The sequence below is a fragment of the Erinaceus europaeus genome, chromosome 1 (assembly GCF_950295315.1).
Source record: "Erinaceus europaeus chromosome 1, mEriEur2.1, whole genome shotgun sequence".
Lineage (NCBI taxonomy): Eukaryota > Metazoa > Chordata > Mammalia > Eulipotyphla > Erinaceidae > Erinaceus > Erinaceus europaeus.
The window spans coordinates 2,750,714-2,772,241 of record NC_080162.1 but is presented as its reverse complement, the minus strand read 5'-3'; the positions used below and the strand labels follow the sequence as shown (position 1 = coordinate 2,772,241).

Sequence of the window (21,528 nt, the reverse complement as noted above, 5' to 3'; positions counted from 1 at the left end):
CACAGACTTCTCCACAAGCCCACACTGTGGAATACCTAGTCAAGACAGACAGACTTCTCCACAAGCCCGCACTATGGAACACCCAGTCAGACAGACAGACTCCTCCACAAGCTCACACCACGGAATACCCAGTCAGACAGACAGACTTCTCCGCAAGCTCACACCACGGAATACCCAGTCAGACAGACAGACTTCTCCGCAAGCCCGTACTATGGAACACCCAGTCAGACAGACTTCTCCGCAAGCTCGCACTATGAAACACCTAGCTGCGCAGTGGCTCCATCTGAGCTCAAAGTCATTTACGTGGCAGCTTTTAACTGTACCTGAACAGAACTTATCATTTGGCTCACATCAGGGTTCTGACAACGTAACAGCTGTGCAGTCTGCCCCGGACTGCACGCCACCTCACGGCACTATCAGTACGGCTGGTGACTTCTGGTGCTAATGACACTTGAAGCAGTCCAACTTTAAAACGCAAGCCTGCTCTCCAAAACTAGACTTTCTCAGATCCTAACCAACGTTCACCAGATTTCTACAATGATCTAAAATCTAACTCTAGAACACGTGTTTGCCTCCAGCTTTTTTCTGGGACTCCATGTCCGCAACAGTTCCACCACTTCTGGAGAATTTTCCCCCAGAAGTGAAAGGTGACGGAAAAGGTGACAGAGGGTGAAATATAAAGGTGAGAGACAAAGAGAGGAAGACGAGAGGCACCAGTCATGCTTCACTGCTCGTGAAGCTTCCCCTGTCTGCTGCTCTTATGTGGAGGTCAAGGGCCTGAACCCAGGTCCTCATGCATGGCCCCAGCACCCTGTGTTCCAGAGGGACAGTATGGCCGGTTCTCTCTCGCATTAACAAATAAATCTTTCTGAAAGAGAAGTGAGCATGGGGAGTCAAGATGGCATGGCCTGGCGGCAAGCGTCAAAGGAAACACGAGAATGCCGTCACTGGTCACTCCTTCTTCCTTGGTGTAACAGTTCTCATTTCTGTCTCCAAGGTTATCTCTGGGACTTGGTTCTTGCACTACGATCTACTGTTCCTGGAGACTATTTTTTCCCTTTTGCTGCCCTTGTTATTACTGTTACTGCTGTCATTGTTGTTGGATAAGACAAGAGAGAAATGGACAGAGGAGGGGAAGACAGAGATGGGGAGAGAAAGATATAGACACCTGCAGACCTGCTTCACCGCCTGTGAAGCGACCTCCCTGCAGGTGGGGAGCTGGGGGTTCGAACGGGGATCCTTACTCTCAGGTCCTTGCACTTCGTGCCATGTGCACTTAACCCGCTGAGCTACCAGTAGCCCAGCCCCCAGGGATAACGGTTCTAAGAACTCCAACAGAAAAAGGCTTTATTGTGGTTTTCTTCTCCTGTTCCATTTGCTTAAGGGACATAGCAGGTTGCCTAGTATCATATAAAACACGGAGCCCTAAAGATGAATTAAAACGTATACAAATCAGATTCTTCCAGATCTCTAGAATTTATAAGCATAAAAAAAACCCAAACCTAATTAGTGGTCCGACACACTTCCTACAAAGCCCACCCTCCGGAATACCTGGCAGCTGTGATCGGTATCCAGTCCATCCCACAGACTCATGAACTGAGCTTTCATCATGGCTGTAGCTTCATGATCGGAACTGGAGCGGTTCCGCAGGAAGGAATCTGGAAGGAAACGGCCCTTACCCTTAGAAGTGACAAAGTGCTTACTCTTCATGGGGCTGCAGACCGTTTAACCCAGAAGCTGACCAACCTTATGAAAAATTAAGAGGGGAGGGCTCAAATGTGTCTCTCCACAGGATAAGCCAGAACAAAGCACTGCTGCTTAAATGAAATATATAGATATATATTAAAAAGGCAAAATTGGCACTGTCTGATGAAATGAAATCCGGCCCTCTCAACAACACCCTTAAGATCTTAAAATGCTCTGCAAGAAAGCCCGCGTACCTATTTCATCTATAAAGATGATGGAGGGCTGCAGCTTGACCGCAAGAGAGAAAACGGCGGCCGCCAGCTTCTGAGATTCCCCGTACCACTTGTCAGTCAGCGTGGAGGGCTGAAGGTTGATGAATCGACAGCCGGCTTCTTTGGCCGTGGCCTTGGCGATCAATGTCTTACCGCAGCCCGGAGGGCCATAGAGAAGAACACCTAGAGGGGAATGGGATTTCGTCGCTTATGGTAGTTGACCGACTCGTCCTGCCCCACTCCAGCGTCCCCCTGCGTAAGCTTCTGTTTTCACTGACCCTGTAGCTGGCCGACTCATCCTGCCCCACTCCAGCGTCCCCCTGCGTAAGCTTCTGTTTTCGCTGGCCCTGTAGCTGGCCGACTCGTCCTGCCCCACTCCAGCGTCCCCCTGCGTAAGCTTCTGTTTTCACTGACCCTGTAGCTGGCCGACTCATGCTGCCCCACTCCAGCGTCCCCCTGCATAAGCTTCTGTTTTCACTGACCCTGTAGCTGGCTGACTCGTCCTGCCCCACCCCAGCGTCCCCCTGCGTAAGCTTCTGTTTTCGCTGGCCCTGTAGCTGGCCGACTCGTCCTGCCCCACTCCAGCATCTCCCTGCGTAAGCTTCTGTTTTCGCTGGCCCTTCTATGAGAGAAAGACATCGCATTCTAACTGCACTGCCCTTGTGTCTCCTCTTCAGTGAACACCTCTAGAGCTCAGCATACTGAAGACTATCATTCTGACATCCACCAATACAGAGCTAACCGGTGCTCTGATAGTCAAAAAAACAAAAACATATCAACTTTTCTCATACCTTTTGGAGGCTGCAGAAGCCTGGAATTTTCAAATAAGTGCTTCTTTTTAATAGGTAAGATAACAGTGTCTTTTAGATCAGTAATGACATCATCCAAACCTGCTATATCACTCCAAGTAACCTAGTACAAGGACAGATCAGCATGAATTACACTCAGCCTCGTTTACATTAAACAGTAAGCTAAAGCCCCTTACTCCTCCAGTCCAAGGAGGTAACTTAACAACAGGACACATGTCTTACATGCTTGAGGTGCCGGGTTATGTCATGTAGCCAAATGCTACTACATGTAACAAGGACAAAAACAAACAGACCATCACAAATGGCCAAGAGAGAGGGAGAGGTCAGGTCCTGGAAAAGGATGACAGAGGACCTAGTGGGGGTTGTATTGTTATGTGGAAAGCTGAGAAATGTTATGCATGTACAAACTATTGTATTTACTGTCAACTGTAAAACATTAATCCCTCAATAAAGAAATAAAAAAAAAAAACAACAACATGGGGCAGGGGAGATAGCATAATGGTTATGCAAACAGACGCTCATGTCTGAAGCTCCAAAGTCCCAGGTTCAATCCCCTGCACCACCATAAGCCAGAGCTGAGCAGTGCTCTGGTGTTTCTGTCTATCTGCATCTCTCTCAAAAAAAAATTAAATTAAAAAAGATTAAAAATAAATAAATAAAAAGCATGATATGTTGAAACGTTCTGATGAAAGTGTTTTATATAAAACTCAGTTATTATTTACAATCAAGAAAAAACAATGGCCCAGCAGTGTTATGGTGTTGCACTTCCTCACACTATTCCAAATAATTCTCCCCAAGCGACAATCTCTGACAATCATGCACAGATGAGTACATAATATGAACATCTATTCTACCACTCCTGGGGGACTAATTTTTTTTTTTTCTTTTCCAGATAGACGATGAAAGGCAAAGGGGGAGGAAGAGAGAGACAGAGAAGCAGCACAGCACCACTGGACCACTCTCAAAGCTCCCCTCTGCATGATCCACGCAGGGTCTGGGGCTGCACCCAGGGTCCTCTGGCAGGTCAAAGTGCTCTTGTGCTGGCCCTCAGAAACAGGGCTTTGCTTTAGGCTCAAAGCCAACTTTAATGGACTCTACATATATGTAAGCTAAAAAAAAAAAAAAAATCCCAACTACATCTAAAAAGTTCACCATTTGGAACATAGCTACAACAAAAAGCAAACATACGAGATTAAAAAAATCATTGTAAATTTATAAACTGAATCCAAATGGAGGTTAATTGTGAAGTCGCTTAAGTCTCAGTGCAAACAACAGTAACACTGTATATTGTTCTTTCTGGATTGGTGAAAGTGTTACATTTTATTCCATTTCTTCATTCCCCTTATAGTCACAGAATCTGAGTCTAGAAATTACATTGCCCTGTGTGTTTACTCATTTGAGTGTTTTGTTTAAGGAGAAACACATAGTGAACAAAAAACAGTGAGAGACCAGAGGCCTGTGCAGCTCTGGCTTATGGTGGTGCTGGGGATTAAACCTGGGGCCTCAGAGCCCCAGGGATGAAAATCTTTTTACATGACCATTATGCTACCTCCCCACCCACTCTGAAATTACATTACTCGAGTACTAAAAGCAAAATAGTTGCTTTTAGTACTCGAGTAATGTAACTAAAAAATTAAAAAATAAAAAGAATACTGAAAGAGGAAATGATTTACCAAAACTATGAATTGGGAAAAAAACTGGCATTCAAAATCTTGTGATGTACAACAGATACCCCTGTGGCGACAGTCTAGATTTAAACTCAGTCACATATCCGTGACTCGAGGCAGTTCAGACGTTCTCCAACTGACTGTCACTCTACTGCACATGACTGCTTTTCATATTAGCAAAAAGCTTATAATCCACTGAAGGCACAGATAACAACAAGCATTTTGGGGCTAGTTTTAAAACATCTGTGGTATGTACATGTTTTAAGGCATAAGACTAGTGCACCACAGACTACAGTATAAACATGACTCTTACTTGCACTAAGACTCTTTAATATGATTTGTTATATTGCACTAGCTTTTTGCATTGCTTTCTTGAGATATCTACTTCAGTAGTCTAGGAGTGAATCTTCAGTATCTGCAGAGTATGAACTCATGTTTTTATATACTACAATGGTGAATATGTAATAAAAGTCAAGTTTAACTAAACAAATATGTATGGAAAAAAGGAACACAATACCCAAATCTCTAGGTAACACAATACCCACAGTATTCTTTTTATTTTTTAATTTTTTAATTATATGTTTTTTAAGCTTTTTAGATTTATTTTTATTTATTCCCTTGTTGTCCTTGTTGTTTTATTGTTTTAGTTATCGTCGTTATTGTTGATGTCATTGTTGTTGGATAGGACAGAGAGAAATGGAGAGAGGAAGGGAAGACACAGAGAGGGAGAGAAAGACACCTGCAGACCTGCTTCACCACCTGTAAAGCGACTCCCCTGAAGGTGGGGAGATGGGGGCTCGAACTGGGATCCTTATGCCGGTCCTTGCGCTTTGCGCCACGTGCACTTAACCCGCTGCACCACTGCCCGACTCCCTACCCACAGTATTCTAAGGCTTGCCCCTGGCTGTAACAGATCTTGGGACAGTTCTCACAGTTCCCAGATAAGAACAACTCCCTGCAGAGTTCTGGGAGGTGGCACCCTGGACAGAGTGGTGGAGCTGCAATCGTGAGGTTCTGAGGCCCCAAGTTCCATCCGTGCATCCCACGAGACAGAGCATCTGCTTCTCTCAGCCTCCTGAATCAATAAATGCTCTGTTTAGACTCTGCAAAGAATGGCTTGTGCTAGGCATCTGTCTTCCTTCTGGGGGTGAAAAATGTCCTCCATCAGAAGAAGGTTCTACACGGCTAGTCCAGCTAAAACCCCGGCCCGGCCCCCGATTCTCCGCCAGCCTTTTCGACGTGCAGCCTCTCCTGTGCCACCACACATCACAGCCCGCGGTGGGAGTGGCTGGTGCTCCCTGGGCGGCTTCACCCACTCTTGTTGGAGTGCTGTGGCCCACGTCCTGCACACTTCATCCTGAATCCCTCTACCACCTGACGTGATTCCTAGAGAATCACCTCACGTGACTGGCCTCTGGGGCCCTGACACAAAATGGAGCGATCCTTAGCCAGCTTAGAAGTACATACGTGCATGTTGAGGGGGTCTACAAGGTGAGCGGCTATGCTCATTTCATATTCCGAAAGCTTCACATTTTTCACACCAATTTGCTTCATTAACTTTTCTGCCTAAGGAAAAAAACAAGCCTTTATAGTTTGCTATTTAGAGACCGGCGCTTCACAAGTTATCTGTTAACTATAAACAGAAATTAACGTACAAGAACTTCCCAGGAATGTTCTCAGTCTTCTGATCTTAGCTTCCCCATGGACACCAAATGGTATTAAAAACACCCTATGTTGATGCAGAACCAGAAGCACGCAACTTTAGAACTGAGCACAAGTAGCCTTAGGCCTATGAACTAACCCAACAAAACCTTCAGTCAAGGCTTACTGAGTATTCCAAGTACTGGAGAATATAGACAAATGAATCACTCACTGAATTCTCACAATTATCTCATAAGGCCGGTGCAACTGTTTTCCCATCATGCAACAGAAACTGAGCTTAGCATGTCTCAACGACTTGTCTTGGGTAAAAAGTTAGCTGACGAAAGAGGCTCAGTGAAGTTCAGGCGTCTGATTCTCCAGCTCAAACTCTAACCACCAGAGATCCCTTTGCTTTCTAATTTTAATATGAATTTGTGAGCTCTCAGGAATCTGTTAAAATTTATCAATAACATATCCAAATTTTAAGTGAACATTTAAACATGTTATTGACAGATCACTCACCTCACACAGTAATATCAGTATACGATGGTTAATGAATTGGGATAAAAAGTGAAACATGGACATGGGGTACTGCACCACAGCAAAGGACTCTGGGAGGGAGGGAGAGTACAGAGTGAGACATGGATGGACATGGGGCACTGCACCACAGCAAAGGACTCTGGGAGGGAGGAGAGCACAGAGTGAGACATGGATGGACATGGAGCACTGCACCACAGCAAAGGACTCTGGGAGGGAGGAGAGCACAGAGTGGCACATGGATGGACATGGGGCACTGCACCACAGCAAAGGACTCTGGGAGGGAGGGAGAGCACAGGGTGACACATGGATGGACATGGGGCACTGCACCACAGCAAAGGACTCTGGGAGGGAGGAGAGCACAGAGTGAGACATGGATGGACATGGAGCACTGCACCACAGCAAAGGACTCTGGGAGGGAGGAGAGCACAGAGTGAGACATGGATGGACATGGGGCACTGCACCACAGCAAAGGACCCTGGGAGGGAGGGAGAGCACAGAGTGAGACATGGATGGACATGGAGCACTGCACCACAGCAAAGGACTCTGGGAGGGAGGAGAGCACAGAGTGACACATGGATGGACATGGGGCACTGCACCACAGCAAAGGACTCTGGGAGGGAGGGAGAGCACAGAGTGAGACATGGATGGACATGGGGCACTGCACCACAGCAAAGGACTCTGGGAGGGAGGAGAGCACAGGGTGACACATGGATGGACATGGGGCACTGCACCACAGCAAAGGACTCTGGGAGGGAGGGAGAGCACAGAGTGAGACATGGATGGGCATGGGGCACTGCACCACAGCAAAGGACTCTGGGAGGGAGGAGAGCACAGGGTGAGACAGGGATGGACATGGGGCACTGCACCACAGCAAAGGACTCTGGGAGGGAGGGAGAGCACAGGGTGACACATGGATGGACATGGGGCACTGCACCACAGCAAAGGACTCTGGGAGGGAGGAGAGCACAGAGTGACACATGGATGGACATGGGGCACTGCACCACAGCAAAGGACTCTGGGAGGGAGGAGAGCACAGGGTGAGACATGGATGGACATGGGGCACTGCACCACAGCAAAGGACTCTGGGAGGGAGGAGAGCACAGGGTGACACATGGATGGACATGGGGCACTGCACCACAGCAAAGGACTCTGGGAGGGAGGGAGAGCACAGAGTGAGACATGGATGGACATGGGGCACTGCACCACAGCAAAGGACTCTGGGAGGGAGGAGAGCACAGGGTGACACATGGATGGACATGGGGCACTGCACCACAGCAAAGGACTCTGGGAGGGAGGAGAGCACAGAGTGAGACATGGATGGACATGGGGCACTGCACCACAGCAAAGGACTCTGGGAGGGAGGGAGAAGGAAGAAGCTTGGGGGGTCTGGTACAGAACGAAGCTGCAGGCACACTTCAATGGCTGCACGTAAAGCATTATCTCCCTTGATAAAAGGTGCTCTGTGTAGGTACAAGGATAGCTTTTGAACATTCAGTAAATTGCTTATAAAGCAAAAAATGATTTTAGAAACAATAAATTTAAAAGTAACAACTCACTACGACAAATTCATCTAGGGCCTTAGAACGTACTGGCTTCTAATTCTACGGGAGGGTGAGTTCACAGGGCTACCCGAGCCAGCTGCGGAAGCTGAGGCTGGGCATCTCCATCTTACCTGTTTCTGAGCTTCGACCTTCTGCTTCCTGGTTGGGTCAATCGCATCCACCATCCATTTGATCGTGAAGTACGTCACTGCGCCAAATATGGTCAAGCGGAAAATCAGACCGACCACTTCATTCCGACTTAAGGGACGAGAAAAGGCTTCGGCATGGACCATCTTCAACGTTAACCTTGAAAAGGCAACAGAAACGGCCCTAGGTGACAACAGTCCTCAAAGCTGGCTGGCTGGCTGGCGGCAGCAGAATCTAAGTGAGGAGGACCTGTGCGGAGTCAGGGCCGGCAGGGCCTTCCCCTAAGAAAGCTGCTGCAGACTCTGTTTTTGTTTCTTGCAGAGCCAGCGCATCCGTCGTCACACAGGTGTACTCCACTGCTCCTCACCTGAGTCTCTCTCTTCCCCTTAGGCCAAGTGACAGAAAGACCCCGAGGGAGAGCCTTCCCCGAGGGCCACACCCAGGCGGGCGCTGAAGCCCCTCCAGACAGGTTCAAGCCTGGCCTGAGTCGGGGTCACACGCACAGCAAGGCATGCATCCTGCCCAGCGAGCTTTTGCTCCCGAGACAGGTTTTGCTCATTTACTTATTGTTTTTCTGTCGTCACTAAGGCTTCACTGCTCTGAGACAACTTTCTGAGACAGAAAGAGACAGAGACAGAGGGGGCAAGAGAAAATGGAAGTATTTTACTAAAGTGATAGAATTTTCAACACATTCAATCAAGTCAGTAATTTCAGTAAAGCAATTTCACCGGCTCCATGAAGACTTTCAGATCTCATTAACCATCTACACTACCTGTATGGCCCTAGCTGACCACACAGTATCGACTCAACTAGACTTTGACTCCTTCTGAACAGAATTTAAATGGTCCGTTTATAGTTTTTTTTTTTTTAAAAAAAAGTTAGCTTATTTACTAGTTATCTTTCCAACAGATAAATGACAACTGCAGAAGAGTTCAGACTCTCAAGGATTTCCAAACGGGAAGTCCAGGTCCCCAACTTCGCTGTTACTCAGAGCCAGTCGCTTCAGAACACACAATTTCAGCAAACAGTGGATGAGAAACCTTGGTCTAAAGCTGAGTGACTTCACACAATACAGCACCTCCTGAAGACCTGTCTATAACACCGGGCATGCAGTGATGGCTCAAGTACAACTCCTTTCTCAAGGAACTCAATCTTGTCATCACAAAACTTTATTTTCACGGTGGCCGGGCAGTGGCACGCTCGTTAAGCGCGACCAGTAGAAGTGCAAGGACCCCCGGGTCCCCACCTGCGGGGGGTTAACCAGCAGCGAAGTCTTCCTGCAGGTGAGGGGGAGCACCTGGCGGAGGAGCACATGGAGAGGGGGAGCACCTAGAGAAGTGGGAGCACCCGGAGTAGGAGGGTGCACCTAGAGGAGAGCACCTACAGGAGAGGGGGAGCATCTCAAGGAGCACCTGGAGGAGTGGGAGCCCCTAGAGAAGCAGAGCCACTTGGAGGAGCACATGGAGAGGGGGAGCACCTGGAGGAGGGGGAGCCCCTAGAGAAGCAGAGCCACTTGGAGGAGCACATGGAGAGGGGGAGCACCTGGAGGAGGGGGAGCACCTGGAGGAGGGGGAGCACCTGGAGGGGGAGCACCTGGAAGAGGGGGAGCACCTGGAGGAGGGGGAGCACCTGTAGGAGGGGGAGCACCTGGAGGGGGAGCACCTGGAGGAGAGGGGAGCACCTGGAGGAGGGGGAGCACCTGGAGGGGGAGCATCTGGAGGGGGAGCACCTGGAGAGGGGGAGCACCTGGAGGAGGGAGAACACCTGGAGGAGGGGGAGCACCTGGATAGGGGAGCACCTGGAGAGGGGGAGCACCTGGAGAGGGGGAGCACCTGGAGGAGGGGGAGCACCTGGAGGGGGAGCACCTGGAGGAGAGGGGAGCACCTGGAGGAGGGGGAGCACCTGGAGGAGAGGGGAGCACCTGGAGGAGGGGGAGCACCCGGAGAGGGGGAGCACCTGGAGGAGGGGGAGCACCTGGAGAGGGGGAGCACCTGGAGGAGGGGGAGCACCTAGAGGAGAGGGGAGCACCTGGAGGAGGGGGAGCACCTGGAGGAGGGGGAGCACCTGGAGGAGGGGGAGCACCTGGATAGGGGAGCACCTGGATAGGGGGAGCACCTGGAGAGGGGGAGCAACTGGAGGAGGGGGAGCACCTGGAGGGGGAGCACCTGGAGGAGAGGGGAGCACCTGGAGGGGGAGCACCTGGAGAGGGGGAGCACCTGGAGAGGGGGAGCACCTGGAGGAGGGGGAGCACCTGGAGGAGGGGGAACACCTGGAGGAGGGGGAGCACCTGGAGGGGGAGCACCTGGAGGGGGAGCACCTGGAGGAGGGGGAGCACCTGGAGAGGGGGAGCACCTGGAGAGGGGGAGCACCTGGAGGAGGGGGAGCACCTGGAGGGGGAGCACCTGGAGGAGAGGGGAGCACCTGGAGGAGGGGGAGCACCTGGAGGGGGAGCATCTGGAGGGGGAGCACCTGGAGAGGGGGAGCACCTGGAGGAGGGAGAGCACCTGGAGGAGGGAGAGCACCTGGAGGAGGGGGAGCACCTGGATAGGGGAGCACCTGGAGAGGGGGAGCACCTGGAGAGGGGGAGCACCTGGAGGAGGGGGAGCACCTGGAGGAGGGGGAGCACCTGGAGAGGGGGAGCACCTGGGGGGAGCATCTGGAGGAGGGGGAGCACCTGGAGGAGGGGGAGCACCTGAAGGGGGGGAGCACCTGGAGGAGGGGGAGCACCTGGAGGAGGGGGAGCACCTGGAGGAGGGGGAGCACCTGGAGGAGGGGGAGCACCTGGAGAAGAGGGGAGCACCTGGAGAAGAGGGGAGCACCTGGAGGAGGGGGAGCACCTGGAGGAGGGGGAGCACCTGGAGGAGGGGGAGCACCTGGAGGAGAGGGGAGCACCTGGAGGAGGGGAGCACCTGGAGGAGGGGGAGCACCTGGAGGAGAGGGGAGCACCTGGAGGAGGGGGAGCACCTGGAGGAGGGGGAGCACCTGGAGGAGGGGGAGCACCTGGAGGAGGGGGAGCACCTGGAGAGGGGGAGCACCTTGAGGAGGGGGAGCACCTGGAGGAGGGGGAGCACCTGGAGGAGGGGGAGTACCTGGAGGAGGGGGAGCACCTGGAGGAGAGGGGAGCACCTGGAGGAGAGGGGAGCACCTGGAGGAGGGGGAGCACCTGGAGGAGGGGGAGCACCTGGAGGGGGGGAGCACCTGGAGGAGGGGGAGCACCTGAAGAGGGGGAGCACCTGGAGGAGGGGGCGCACCTAGAGGAGGGGGAGCACCTGGAGGAGGGGGAGCACCTGGAGGAGGGGGAGCACCTGGAGGAGGGGGAGCACCTGGAGGAGAGGGGAGCACCTGGAGGAGAGGGGAGCACCTGGAGGAGGGGGAGCACCTGGAGGAGGGGGAGCACCTGGAGGGGGGAGCACCTGGAGGAGGGGGAGCACCTGAAGAGGGGGAGCACCTGGAGGAGGGGGAGCACCTGGAGGAGGGGGAGCACCTGGAGGAGGGGGAGCACCTGGAGGAGGGGGAGCACCTGGAGGAGGGAGAGCACCTGGAGGAGGGGGAGCACCTGGAGAGGGGGAGCACCTGGGGGGAGCATCTGGAGGAGGGGGAGCACCTGGAGGAGGGGGAGCACCTGAAGGGGGGGAGCACCTGGAGGAGGGGGAGCACCTGGAGGAGGGGGAGCACCTGGAGGAGGGGGAGCACCTGGAGGAGGGGGAGCACCTGGAGAAGAGGGGAGCACCTGGAGGAGGGGGAGCACCTGGAGGAGGGGGAGCACCTGGAGGAGGGGGAGCACCTGGAGGAGAGGGGAGCACCTGGAGGAGAGGGGAGCACCTGGAGGAGGGGGAGCACCTGGAGGAGAGGGGAGCACCTGGAGGAGGGGGAGCACCTGGAGGAGGGGGAGCACCTGGAGGAGGGGGAGCACCTGGAGGAGGGGGAGCACCTGGAGAGGGGGAGCACCTGGAGGAGGGGGAGCACCTGGAGGAGGGGGAGCACCTGGAGGAGGGGGAGTACCTGGAGGAGGGGGAGCACCTGGAGGAGAGGGGAGCACCTGGAGGAGAGGGGAGCACCTGGAGGAGGGGGAGCACCTGGAGGAGGGGGAGCACCTGGAGGAGGGGGAGCACCTGGAGGAGAGGGGAGCACCTGGAGGAGAGGGGAGCACCTGGAGGAGGGGGAGCACCTGGAGAAGAGGGGAGCACCTGGAGGAGGGGGAGCACCTGGAGGAGGGGGAGCACCTGGAGGAGGGGGAGCACCTGGAGGAGGGGGAGCACCTGGAGAGGGGGAGCACCTTGAGGAGGGGGAGCACCTGGAGGAGGGGGAGCACCTGGAGGAGGGGGAGTACCTGGAGGAGGGGGAGCACCTGGAGGAGAGGGGAGCACCTGGAGGAGAGGGGAGCACCTGGAGGAGGGGGAGCACCTGGAGGAGGGGGAGCACCTGGAGGGGGGGAGCACCTGGAGGAGGGGGAGCACCTGAAGAGGGGGAGCACCTGGAGGAGGGGGCGCACCTAGAGGAGGGGGAGCACCTGGAGGAGGGGGAGCACCTGGAGGAGGGGGAGCACCTGGAGGAGGGGGAGCACCTGGAGGAGAGGGGAGCACCTGGAGGAGAGGGGAGCACCTGGAGGAGGGGGAGCACCTGGAGGAGGGGGAGCACCTGGAGGGGGGAGCACCTGGAGGAGGGGGAGCACCTGAAGAGGGGGAGCACCTGGAGGAGGGGGAGCACCTGGAGGAGGGGGAGCACCTGGAGGAGGGGGAGCACCTGGAGGAGGGAGAGCACCTGGAGGAGGGGGAGCACCTGGAGAGGGGGAGCACCTGGGGGGAGCATCTGGAGGAGGGGGAGCACCTGGAGGAGGGGGAGCACCTGAAGGGGGGGAGCACCTGGAGGAGGGGGAGCACCTGGAGGAGGGGGAGCACCTGGAGGAGGGGGAGCACCTGGAGGAGGGGGAGCACCTGGAGAAGAGGGGAGCACCTGGAGAAGAGGGGAGCACCTGGAGGAGGGGGAGCACCTGGAGGAGGGGGAGCACCTGGAGGAGGGGGAGCACCTGGAGGAGAGGGGAGCACCTGGAGGAGAGGGGAGCACCTGGAGGAGGGGGAGCACCTGGAGGAGAGGGGAGCACCTGGAGGAGGGGGAGCACCTGGAGGAGGGGGAGCACCTGGAGGAGGGGGAGCACCTGGAGGAGGGGGAGCACCTGGAGAGGGGGAGCACCTGGAGGAGGGGGAGCACCTGGAGGAGGGGGAGCACCTGGAGGAGGGGGAGTACCTGGAGGAGGGGGAGCACCTGGAGGAGAGGGGAGCACCTGGAGGAGAGGGGAGCACCTGGAGGAGGGGGAGCACCTGGAGGAGGGGGAGCACCTGGAGGGGGGAGCACCTGGAGGAGGGGGAGCACCTGAAGAGGGGGAGCACCTGGAGGAGGGGGCGCACCTAGAGGAGGGGGAGCACCTGGAGGAGGGGGAGCACCTGGAGGAGGGGGAGCACCTGGAGGAGGGGGAGCACCTGGAGGAGAGGGGAGCACCTGGAGGAGGGGGAGCACCTGGAGGAGGGGGAGCACCTGGAGGAGGGGGAGCACCTGGAGGGGGGAGCACCTGAAGAGGGGGAGCACCTGGAGGAGGGGGAGCACCTGGAGGAGGGGGAGCACCTGGAGGAGGGGGAGCACCTGGAGGAGGGGGAGCACCTGGAGGGGGGAGCACCTGAAGAGGGGGAGCACCTGGAGGAGGGGGAGCACCTGGAGGGGGGAGCACCTGGAGGAGGGGGAGCACCTGAAGAGGGGGAGCACCTGGAGGAGGGGGCGCACCTAGAGGAGGGGGAGCACCTGGAGGAGGGGGAGCACCTGGAGGAGGGGGAGCACCTGGAGGAGGGGGAGCACCTGGAGGAGAGGGGAACACCTGGAGGAGAGGGGAGCACCTGGAGGAGGGGGAGCACCTGGAGGAGGGGGAGCACCTGGAGGGGGGAGCACCTGAAGAGGGGGAGCACCTGGAGGAGGGGGAGCACCTGGAGGAGGGGGAGCACCTGGAGGGGGCGCACCTAGAGGAGGGGGAGCACCTGGAGGAGGGGGAGCACCTGGAGGGGGAGCACCTGGAGGAGGGGGAGCACCTGGAGGAGGGGGAGCACCTGGAGGAGGGGGAGCACCTGGAGGAGGGGGAGCACCTGGAGGGGGAGCACCTGGAGGAGGGGGAGCACCTGGAGGAGAGGGGAGCACCTGGAGGGGGCGCACCTAGAGGAGGGGGAGCACCTGGAGGAGAGGGGAGCACCTGGAGGAGGGGGAGCACCTGGAGGAGGGGGAGCACCTGGAAGGGGGAGCACCTGAAGAGGGGGAGCACCTGGAGGAGGGGGCGCACCTAGAGGAGGGGCAGCCGGAAGAGGGGGAGCAGCTGCAGGGGAGGGGAGCACCGGCCGGAGCGCGCACGGACCCGGGTTCGAGGCGCAGCCCTCCTGCGGGCCGAGCTTCGTGGCGGTGACTCCGGGCCAGGCTGCCCTGCCCTGCACGCGCCGGAGCCGCGGTGCCCCCTGACCCTGCAGCCTCTGACCCCGTGACCCCGTGACCCCGGGGCGACCCGCGGGGCCCGTAGGGCCTGACGCCCTTGGGGCGAGTCCTCCGGCTTCCGGGCGGCCGCGCCGCGGCGGGAGGGACAGAGGCGCCCTGAGCGGCCCCCTCTGCCCCCGGGGCCCCGGGAGGGCGGCGCCCCAGCTCGCAGGACCCTCAGGCCGCCCCGCGGCGCCGCGCAGAAAGCCGCTACTCACCCGGCGAGAAGCGGACAGCGGAAAGCCCCCAGCGGCCGCCCCCACAGGAAGGAAATGCCCAGTGAGGGAACACTTCCGGTGGGCCGTGACGCCCCGTCTCCAGGCGCAGGCGCCGTACACACGCTCCGCGAGGCGCATGCTCAGTCCGCTCCCTCCGCAGGGCGCTTGCGCGGCCCACACCCCTCGCAGGGCGCATGCGCCGCCGCCCCGCCCACCCGGAGACGGAGACGGAGACGGGGGCGGCTCGGTGCTGCTCTAAGCCGCTGCCGGTGGGGCTGCTGCTCCCCGCGGAAGCCGCGAGTCTGCTTCTGTGGAGAGTGCCAGAAAGTGACGTGTGTTTCTGGAAACCCTCTTCCCGCTGCTGAGCGCGCTCCTGCACCCCGCCCCGTGCCAGGTGCACCTCCCCCGTGCCGTGTGCACCCGCGACCTGCGCCCCCCGGTGCCAGGTGCACCTCCCCCGTGCCGTGTGCACCCGTGACCTGCGCCCCCAGTGCCAGGTGCACCTCCCCCGTGTCGTGTGCACCCGCGACCTGCGCCCCCAGTGCCAGGTGCACCTCCCCCGTGCCGTGTGCACCCGCGACCTGCGCCCCCAGTGCCAGGTGCACCTCCCCCGTGCCGTGTGCACCCGCGAACTGCGCCCTCAGTGCCAGGTGCACCTCCCCCGTGTCGTGTGCACCCGTGAACTGCGCCCCCAGTGCCAGATGCACCTCCCCCGTGCCGTGTGCACCCGCGAACTGCGCCCCCAGTGCCAGGTGCACCTCCCCCATGCCGTGTGCACCCGTGACCTGCGCCCCCCAGTGCCAGGTGCACCTCCCCCGTGTCGTGTGCACCCGTGAACTGCGCCCCCGGTGCCAGGTGCACCTCCCCCGTGTCGTGTGCACCCGTGAACTGCGCCCCCGGTGCCAGGTGCACCTCCCCCGTGTCGTGTGCACCCTTGAACTGCGCCCCCAGTGCCAGGTGCACCTCCCCCGTGTCGTGTGCACCTGTGAACTACCCCCCAGTGCCAGGTACATCCAGGGGCTGCCCCCTCCTGCGTGCTGAGAGCACCTAGGGGTGCACCCCCCTGTGCCCAGGGCGTGGCGAAGCAGCTGCCCCTCACCCCCCATTCCATCAGTCTTTTTTGCTGTTGTTGCCAACAGTGCTATAGGGGCCAACACTACAAATCCTGGCAGCCATTCTACAGGACAGAGAAAGAGAAATTGAGAGGGAATCTGTTAGAGGTGGCGGCACATCATGTCTCAGTGGGAATGCCAGGAGTCCCTGACTCTCCAGCCACCAACTTGCAGATGCTGCCATGACGCCATCCTGACCTCCCTGGGCAGACACCCCACCAGTATGTCCTGAAGCCTCCCCTCTCCAGAGCCCTGCCCCACTAGGGAAAGACAGACAGGCTGGGGGTGTGGATCCACCTGCCAACACCCATGTCCAGTGGAGAAGCAATGACAGAAGCCAGAACTCCCACCTTCTGCTCCCCATAATGACCCTGGTTCCATCCTCCTAGAGGGATAAAGAACAGGGAAGCTTCCAGTGGAGGGGATGGGACAGAGAACTCTGGGGGTGCAACTGTGTGGAATTGTACCCCTGTGATCTTACAACCCTGTTGATCATTATCAAATCACTAATTTTAAAAAAAGGAAGGGGGGCGGGCGTTAGTGCAAAGCACAAAGATGGACGCCTAAGGATCCCAGTTGGAGCCCCCAGCTCCCCATCTGCAGGGAGTCACTTTACAGGCAGTGAAGCAGGTCTGCAGGTGTCTGTCTTTCTCTCCCCCTCTCTGTCTTCCCCTCCTCTCTCCATTTCTCTCTGTCCTTTGTCCAACCACAATGACATCAATAACAACAACAATAATAACCACAAAAATGATAAACAACAAGGGCAACAAAAGGGGGAAAAATTAGCCTCCAGGAGCAATGGATTTGTAGTGCTCCGACAATAAACCTGGAGGCAAAAAAAAAAAAGAAAGAAAAAGAAAAGAAATTGAGAGGGGAGAGAGAGACAAGACACCCGCAGACCTGTGTCACCCCTTGTACAAGTCCCCCCTGCAGGTGGACAGCAGGTGCTCGAACCTGGATCCTTGTGGGTGATAACATACCTTAAGCGGTTGCACCACCACCCAGCCCCCTTCTGTCTGTCCTTTAACCTCATGGTGGATCTGACGGCCCCCCTCACCCCACCCAGTTGCCTTTCCCTTGTAGATAAGCTCTTGGAAGCCCCCAGGGAACTGCTCTGTAAACCCTGCAGTCCGAGGACATTTGGTGACCGGCGTTGCTGTCTGCAGTTTCTTTCCTTTCTTCCCTTCCTGCTTCCAGGCGAGGAGATGTGACACAAGAGGCTGCTGGGGGACACTGAGCACCATCTCTTCCTGCACACAGACCCTGAGACTCAACCTCCTGGAAGGTGCTTTCTGCTTCTCTGCTTTCAGTCATCTTTGGTGGCGAAAATTCTGAAGCCTGAGGGTGGGTGATGCAAAGAGACTCTTATGCCTGAGGCTCCAAAGTCCCAGGTTCAATCCTCTGCACCACCATCAGCCAGAACTGAGCAGGTTAAAAAAAAAAAAATGCAACCTGGTTGTTGAATTTAGTGAATGTTACTGTTGCCACAACTTGGTGCTACTGCAGTGAGAACAATAGTTTACTGATGTCTAGTCCGGATGTATGCTTCCCTCTGCTTTTACAGAGAAGCATACAGTGAAATTTCTCTTCCAAAAATAGCTTTTTTTTTTTTTTCCAGGGCACTGTTCAGCTCTGGCCGAAGCTGGTGGGGGTTTGAACCTGGGACCCGGCATCAGAGAGCTTCAGGCATGAGAGTCTGTTTGCATAACCTTTATGCTATCTCCCCCACTCTATATATAAAGTTTAGCAAGATAGACTTCACTAAGCTCATACACTTAAGTGGCAAAATTTCACACACTATCTTTCTCTGAGATAACAATTGAATATTAGTTAATTTTTTAAATCCTGTTAAGAGAGGTTAAGACCATGAAATTACAAAATCCTAAGATTTGAAAGTATAAGGATGAAATGACAGATGCCTGGTTCTTGAAACACTATGATTGGATTCACAGAAAGGAATCAGAATGGAATTGAATACTATCTGTGACCCCTGCTTTAAATTCATGTCTTCTTGTCTATGTGTGTGTGCCGATGTAATACAAAACTGAATTGCTACGCCGCTGACTTTAGAGTAAGTGCTAGGCTAGAGAGGGAGATAGAACTTTGAGAAGACGAGGATGATGATGATAACAGTATAGTGTTTATTAAAAGCACAAGCCACAAACCACTGATTCACACAACACACTCTTAGGCCTTAGGCACCAACAATCCCAGATTCAGTCCAGTGCAAACAGAAGCCAGGGCTCAGCAGTACTCAGAGCAAAGCTCTCTCTCCCCCCCCCCCCCCTCGTCTCTGTCACCACTATTGGAGAAACTGGGCCTTTGGTGTAACCCTCAATCTGAATTATTGCTCAGAATGCTGCTGGAGATGTACGGCGACAGGGGTCAAAGGAAGATAGGCTCACTGACAGAAATCATGACAAGTCTTTGGACCTGTGGGGTGGTCATACCCACCAGTAAAAATAATCGCAACAGGGGGTCGGGCGGTGGTGCAGTGGGTTGAGCGCATGTGGCGCAAAGCGCAGGGACCGGCGTAAGGATCCCGGTTCGAGCCCCCAGCTCCCCACCTGCAGGGGAGTCACTTCACAGGCGGTGAAGCAGGTCTGCAGGTGTCTGTCTTTCTCTCCCCCTCTCTGTCTTCCCCTCCTCTCTCCATTTCTCTCTGTCCTATCCAACAACGAATTGCGTCAACAAGGCCAATAATAATAACCACAACGAAGCTACAACAAGGGCAACAAAAGGGGGGGATAATGGCCTCCAGGAGCGGTGGATTCATGGTGCAGGCACCAAGCCCAGCAATAACCCTGGAGGAGGAAAAAATAATAATAATAATCGTAACAATCATAAGCTAAGAAAGTCAAGATGTAATGGAGATCCATTGCTCACTGAGTGTGAAAGGTCATCTAAGACTCTCCCACTCCTTACTCGAGAGGCCCAGGTGAGCAGCCCTGGTTTCCCTTTCACTGGTGGAATTTCCCCAACAGGACTGTGCATGCTTAGCCAGGGAAAGTCTCAGGAAAATGATGGTCGCCTCGCTAATGGACAGACTGAATGAATTCTAGAACAAGCTGGAAATCCCAGTGTGATTCTGGCTAGCCTTAAGCCATCTCCCTAATGCATGGAATATGGTCTCACAGAAAGGACATTGTTGAATAATTAGCATTTACAGGGTGCGGATGGTGGCACACCTAGTTAAGCGCACATGTTACAGTGCACAAGGACCCGGGTTCAAGCCCCAAGTTCCCATCTGCAGGGGGACAGCTTCACAAATAGTGTCTCTTTATATTTCTCCCTCTCTCAACCTCTCCCCTCAATTTCTGGCTGTCTTTATCCAATAAATAGAGATAATAAAATCATGTTTAAGTCATCAGGATCTACCGTAAAGTGTCTACTGGCTCCCAGATCAGCACTGCTGCATGTTCCTTTTCCATGGGCTTATCTCAAAACCACGTGTCTACATCTTTGTGTATGGGACCTGATTTTCATTTAGCGGATCTTTAGGAAGCCTCCTACAGCTTGGTCTAAGATATCAGCTTACTGTTTTCCTTGCTATCATGCACTTTAATACCCAGCAATCACTAAATCAACTAGGTTCTTCCAGAACAGAAAAGAGTGAACATATGCTTTTCATCCTGGGATAGCTTTACATAGTCCCTGGCAGCACAGAACACCATATTGGGCCCACAGTATGGGGCTCAATAAATAATTCATTATGTGTAGCATAAACCAGGAAAGTATGACAATTTTTTTGGTGGACATTCTGATCCTTTTCTCTATAATGTTTACAATGCAGATAATACCAGTAATTATCGTATTTATTCTGCATTTGTTTTCTGTAAGCAATAATTTTGAGACTGTTGTTAAAATTCGGAAGGCTCTAGCTGGCCGGGCTAGCTTCACAGGCGGGTAACAGAGACGCAAAGACAATGGCTGGGCAGGGAAGCTGTATTTCTTTATTCAGGAACAATGATTCATAAACTAAGACAAACTAATCACCAAACAGAGTTCTGTTGTCTCTTTGCAGCTTCTCTCACTCTCGAACTCTGGAACTCTGGCGGGGTTCCTAGGGGCGGGGCCAAGCTGGCGGTGAAACTAATAGGACTGATCCAATTCTCTTGGCGGGGGAGAACTAGAACAACCCAATGTAAAGCATACAACATGAGACAGTTGATGATGGCATTTCTCTCCACATGAAACTGAATTTTCCTTCTGCTTTTAGATGGGAGTGGGCGGCTCTGCAGCGTGGGGTCAGTGCACTGGTCCTGAAAGGGCAAGGACTCCCTTGGCTGGGAAGCCTCAGGTCTCACTCTGGGTCTTTCCACTTGGGACCACTGGGCAAAATGCACACCTCTGGGTTTTATTGAAGTATGCTAGGTTTTGGCTCAGAGACTGTTGGGTTGGATCGCAGGGGGAGAGAACTCGACTGGAGTCAACCTGGGCTGCTGCTTACTCAGCGACATGGGAGAGGAACAAGGAACTGAGCGGCTGAGTGGGAACGTAATGCAACACCTTTATTGATCAGATACAACGCTTTTTATATATATCTCTTTAACCGGAAGTGGCAAGTGGGAAAAGGAAATGGCTAGGAGAGGGGGTGGAGCAAAAAAAAGAGCACAAACATAGAAAGCTTCCATAGCAGCTGTTGTGAAGGTTCTAACCAATGGGATTAAACCAATACTCTGCAGGCAGGGCGGGTCTCAGGCAAAACAATGACGATGTAAATAGACCACAGCAGCAAGCAATGCAGGGGACCTGGTGTAATGACCAACAAGGGACTCACAGTTTAAATATGTCTGTGAGGTGACCGGAGCACAGGTATTTTTAGACTGAGTTTGAGAAACTCCACCCAAGCCATGTACCTTCTTTGTTGGTGGTGTTTTCTAATTACAAATGAGAGAAAGTTGAGCAGAGCACTACTGGGGGGTATACGTGCCATGTGGTGTCAAATGTGAAACGTCAGGCAACCGAGCCAAAGCTACAGTGCCGAGCTGTTTCATCAGTCACTATTAGATCATCTTAGATTAGCCTTTGCAAAGACGCCTCCTGCCCCCATGCAAAAGTCTATCTAATCAGCGGACTGTTATGTCACCGGGGATATTCTTGCCTTTATGTTCATGATTAATCAAAAATTTGTTCTGTTTTATATCTTAACTATTTTTTAGCTACCAGGTCCCAGATGCTACCAGGATGCCAACCAGACTTCCCTGGGCAAATGACCCCACCAATGTGTCCTGCTGCCCTACTTCCCCAGAGCCCTGCCCCACTAGGGAAAGAGAGAGGCAGGCTGGGAGTATGGATTAACCTGTCAATGCCCATGTTCAGCGGGGAAGCAATTAGACCTTCCACCTTCTGTTCCCCATAATGATCCTGGGTCCATACTCCCAGAGGGAT

General features: G+C 54.6%; 1 protein-coding gene across 3 annotated transcripts in view; it reads right to left on the bottom strand.

The window, feature by feature from the left end:
- ATAD1 (ATPase family AAA domain containing 1) overlaps positions 1 to 21,528 on the bottom strand; it is a 44,946-nt gene that overhangs the window by 8,944 nt on the left and 14,474 nt on the right. Inside the window, exons 1-6 of one of the 3 annotated variants that reach the window (XM_060186897.1) lie at positions 15,026 to 15,145; positions 8,288 to 8,463; positions 5,902 to 6,000; positions 2,750 to 2,870; positions 1,941 to 2,141; positions 1,552 to 1,658 (exon numbers count right to left, since the gene is read on the bottom strand). In XM_060186897.1, the coding sequence (XP_060042880.1) occupies positions 1,552 to 1,658; positions 1,941 to 2,141; positions 2,750 to 2,870; positions 5,902 to 6,000; positions 8,288 to 8,449 (690 nt within the window). In that variant the 5' untranslated portion in view covers positions 8,450 to 8,463; positions 15,026 to 15,145. Of the gene's footprint in view, positions 1 to 1,551; positions 1,659 to 1,940; positions 2,142 to 2,749; positions 2,871 to 5,901; positions 6,001 to 8,287; positions 8,464 to 9,194; positions 9,351 to 15,025; positions 15,146 to 21,528 lie in introns of those variants that run through there. The other 2 variants (XM_060186833.1, XM_060186767.1) reach the window with 2 other exon arrangements.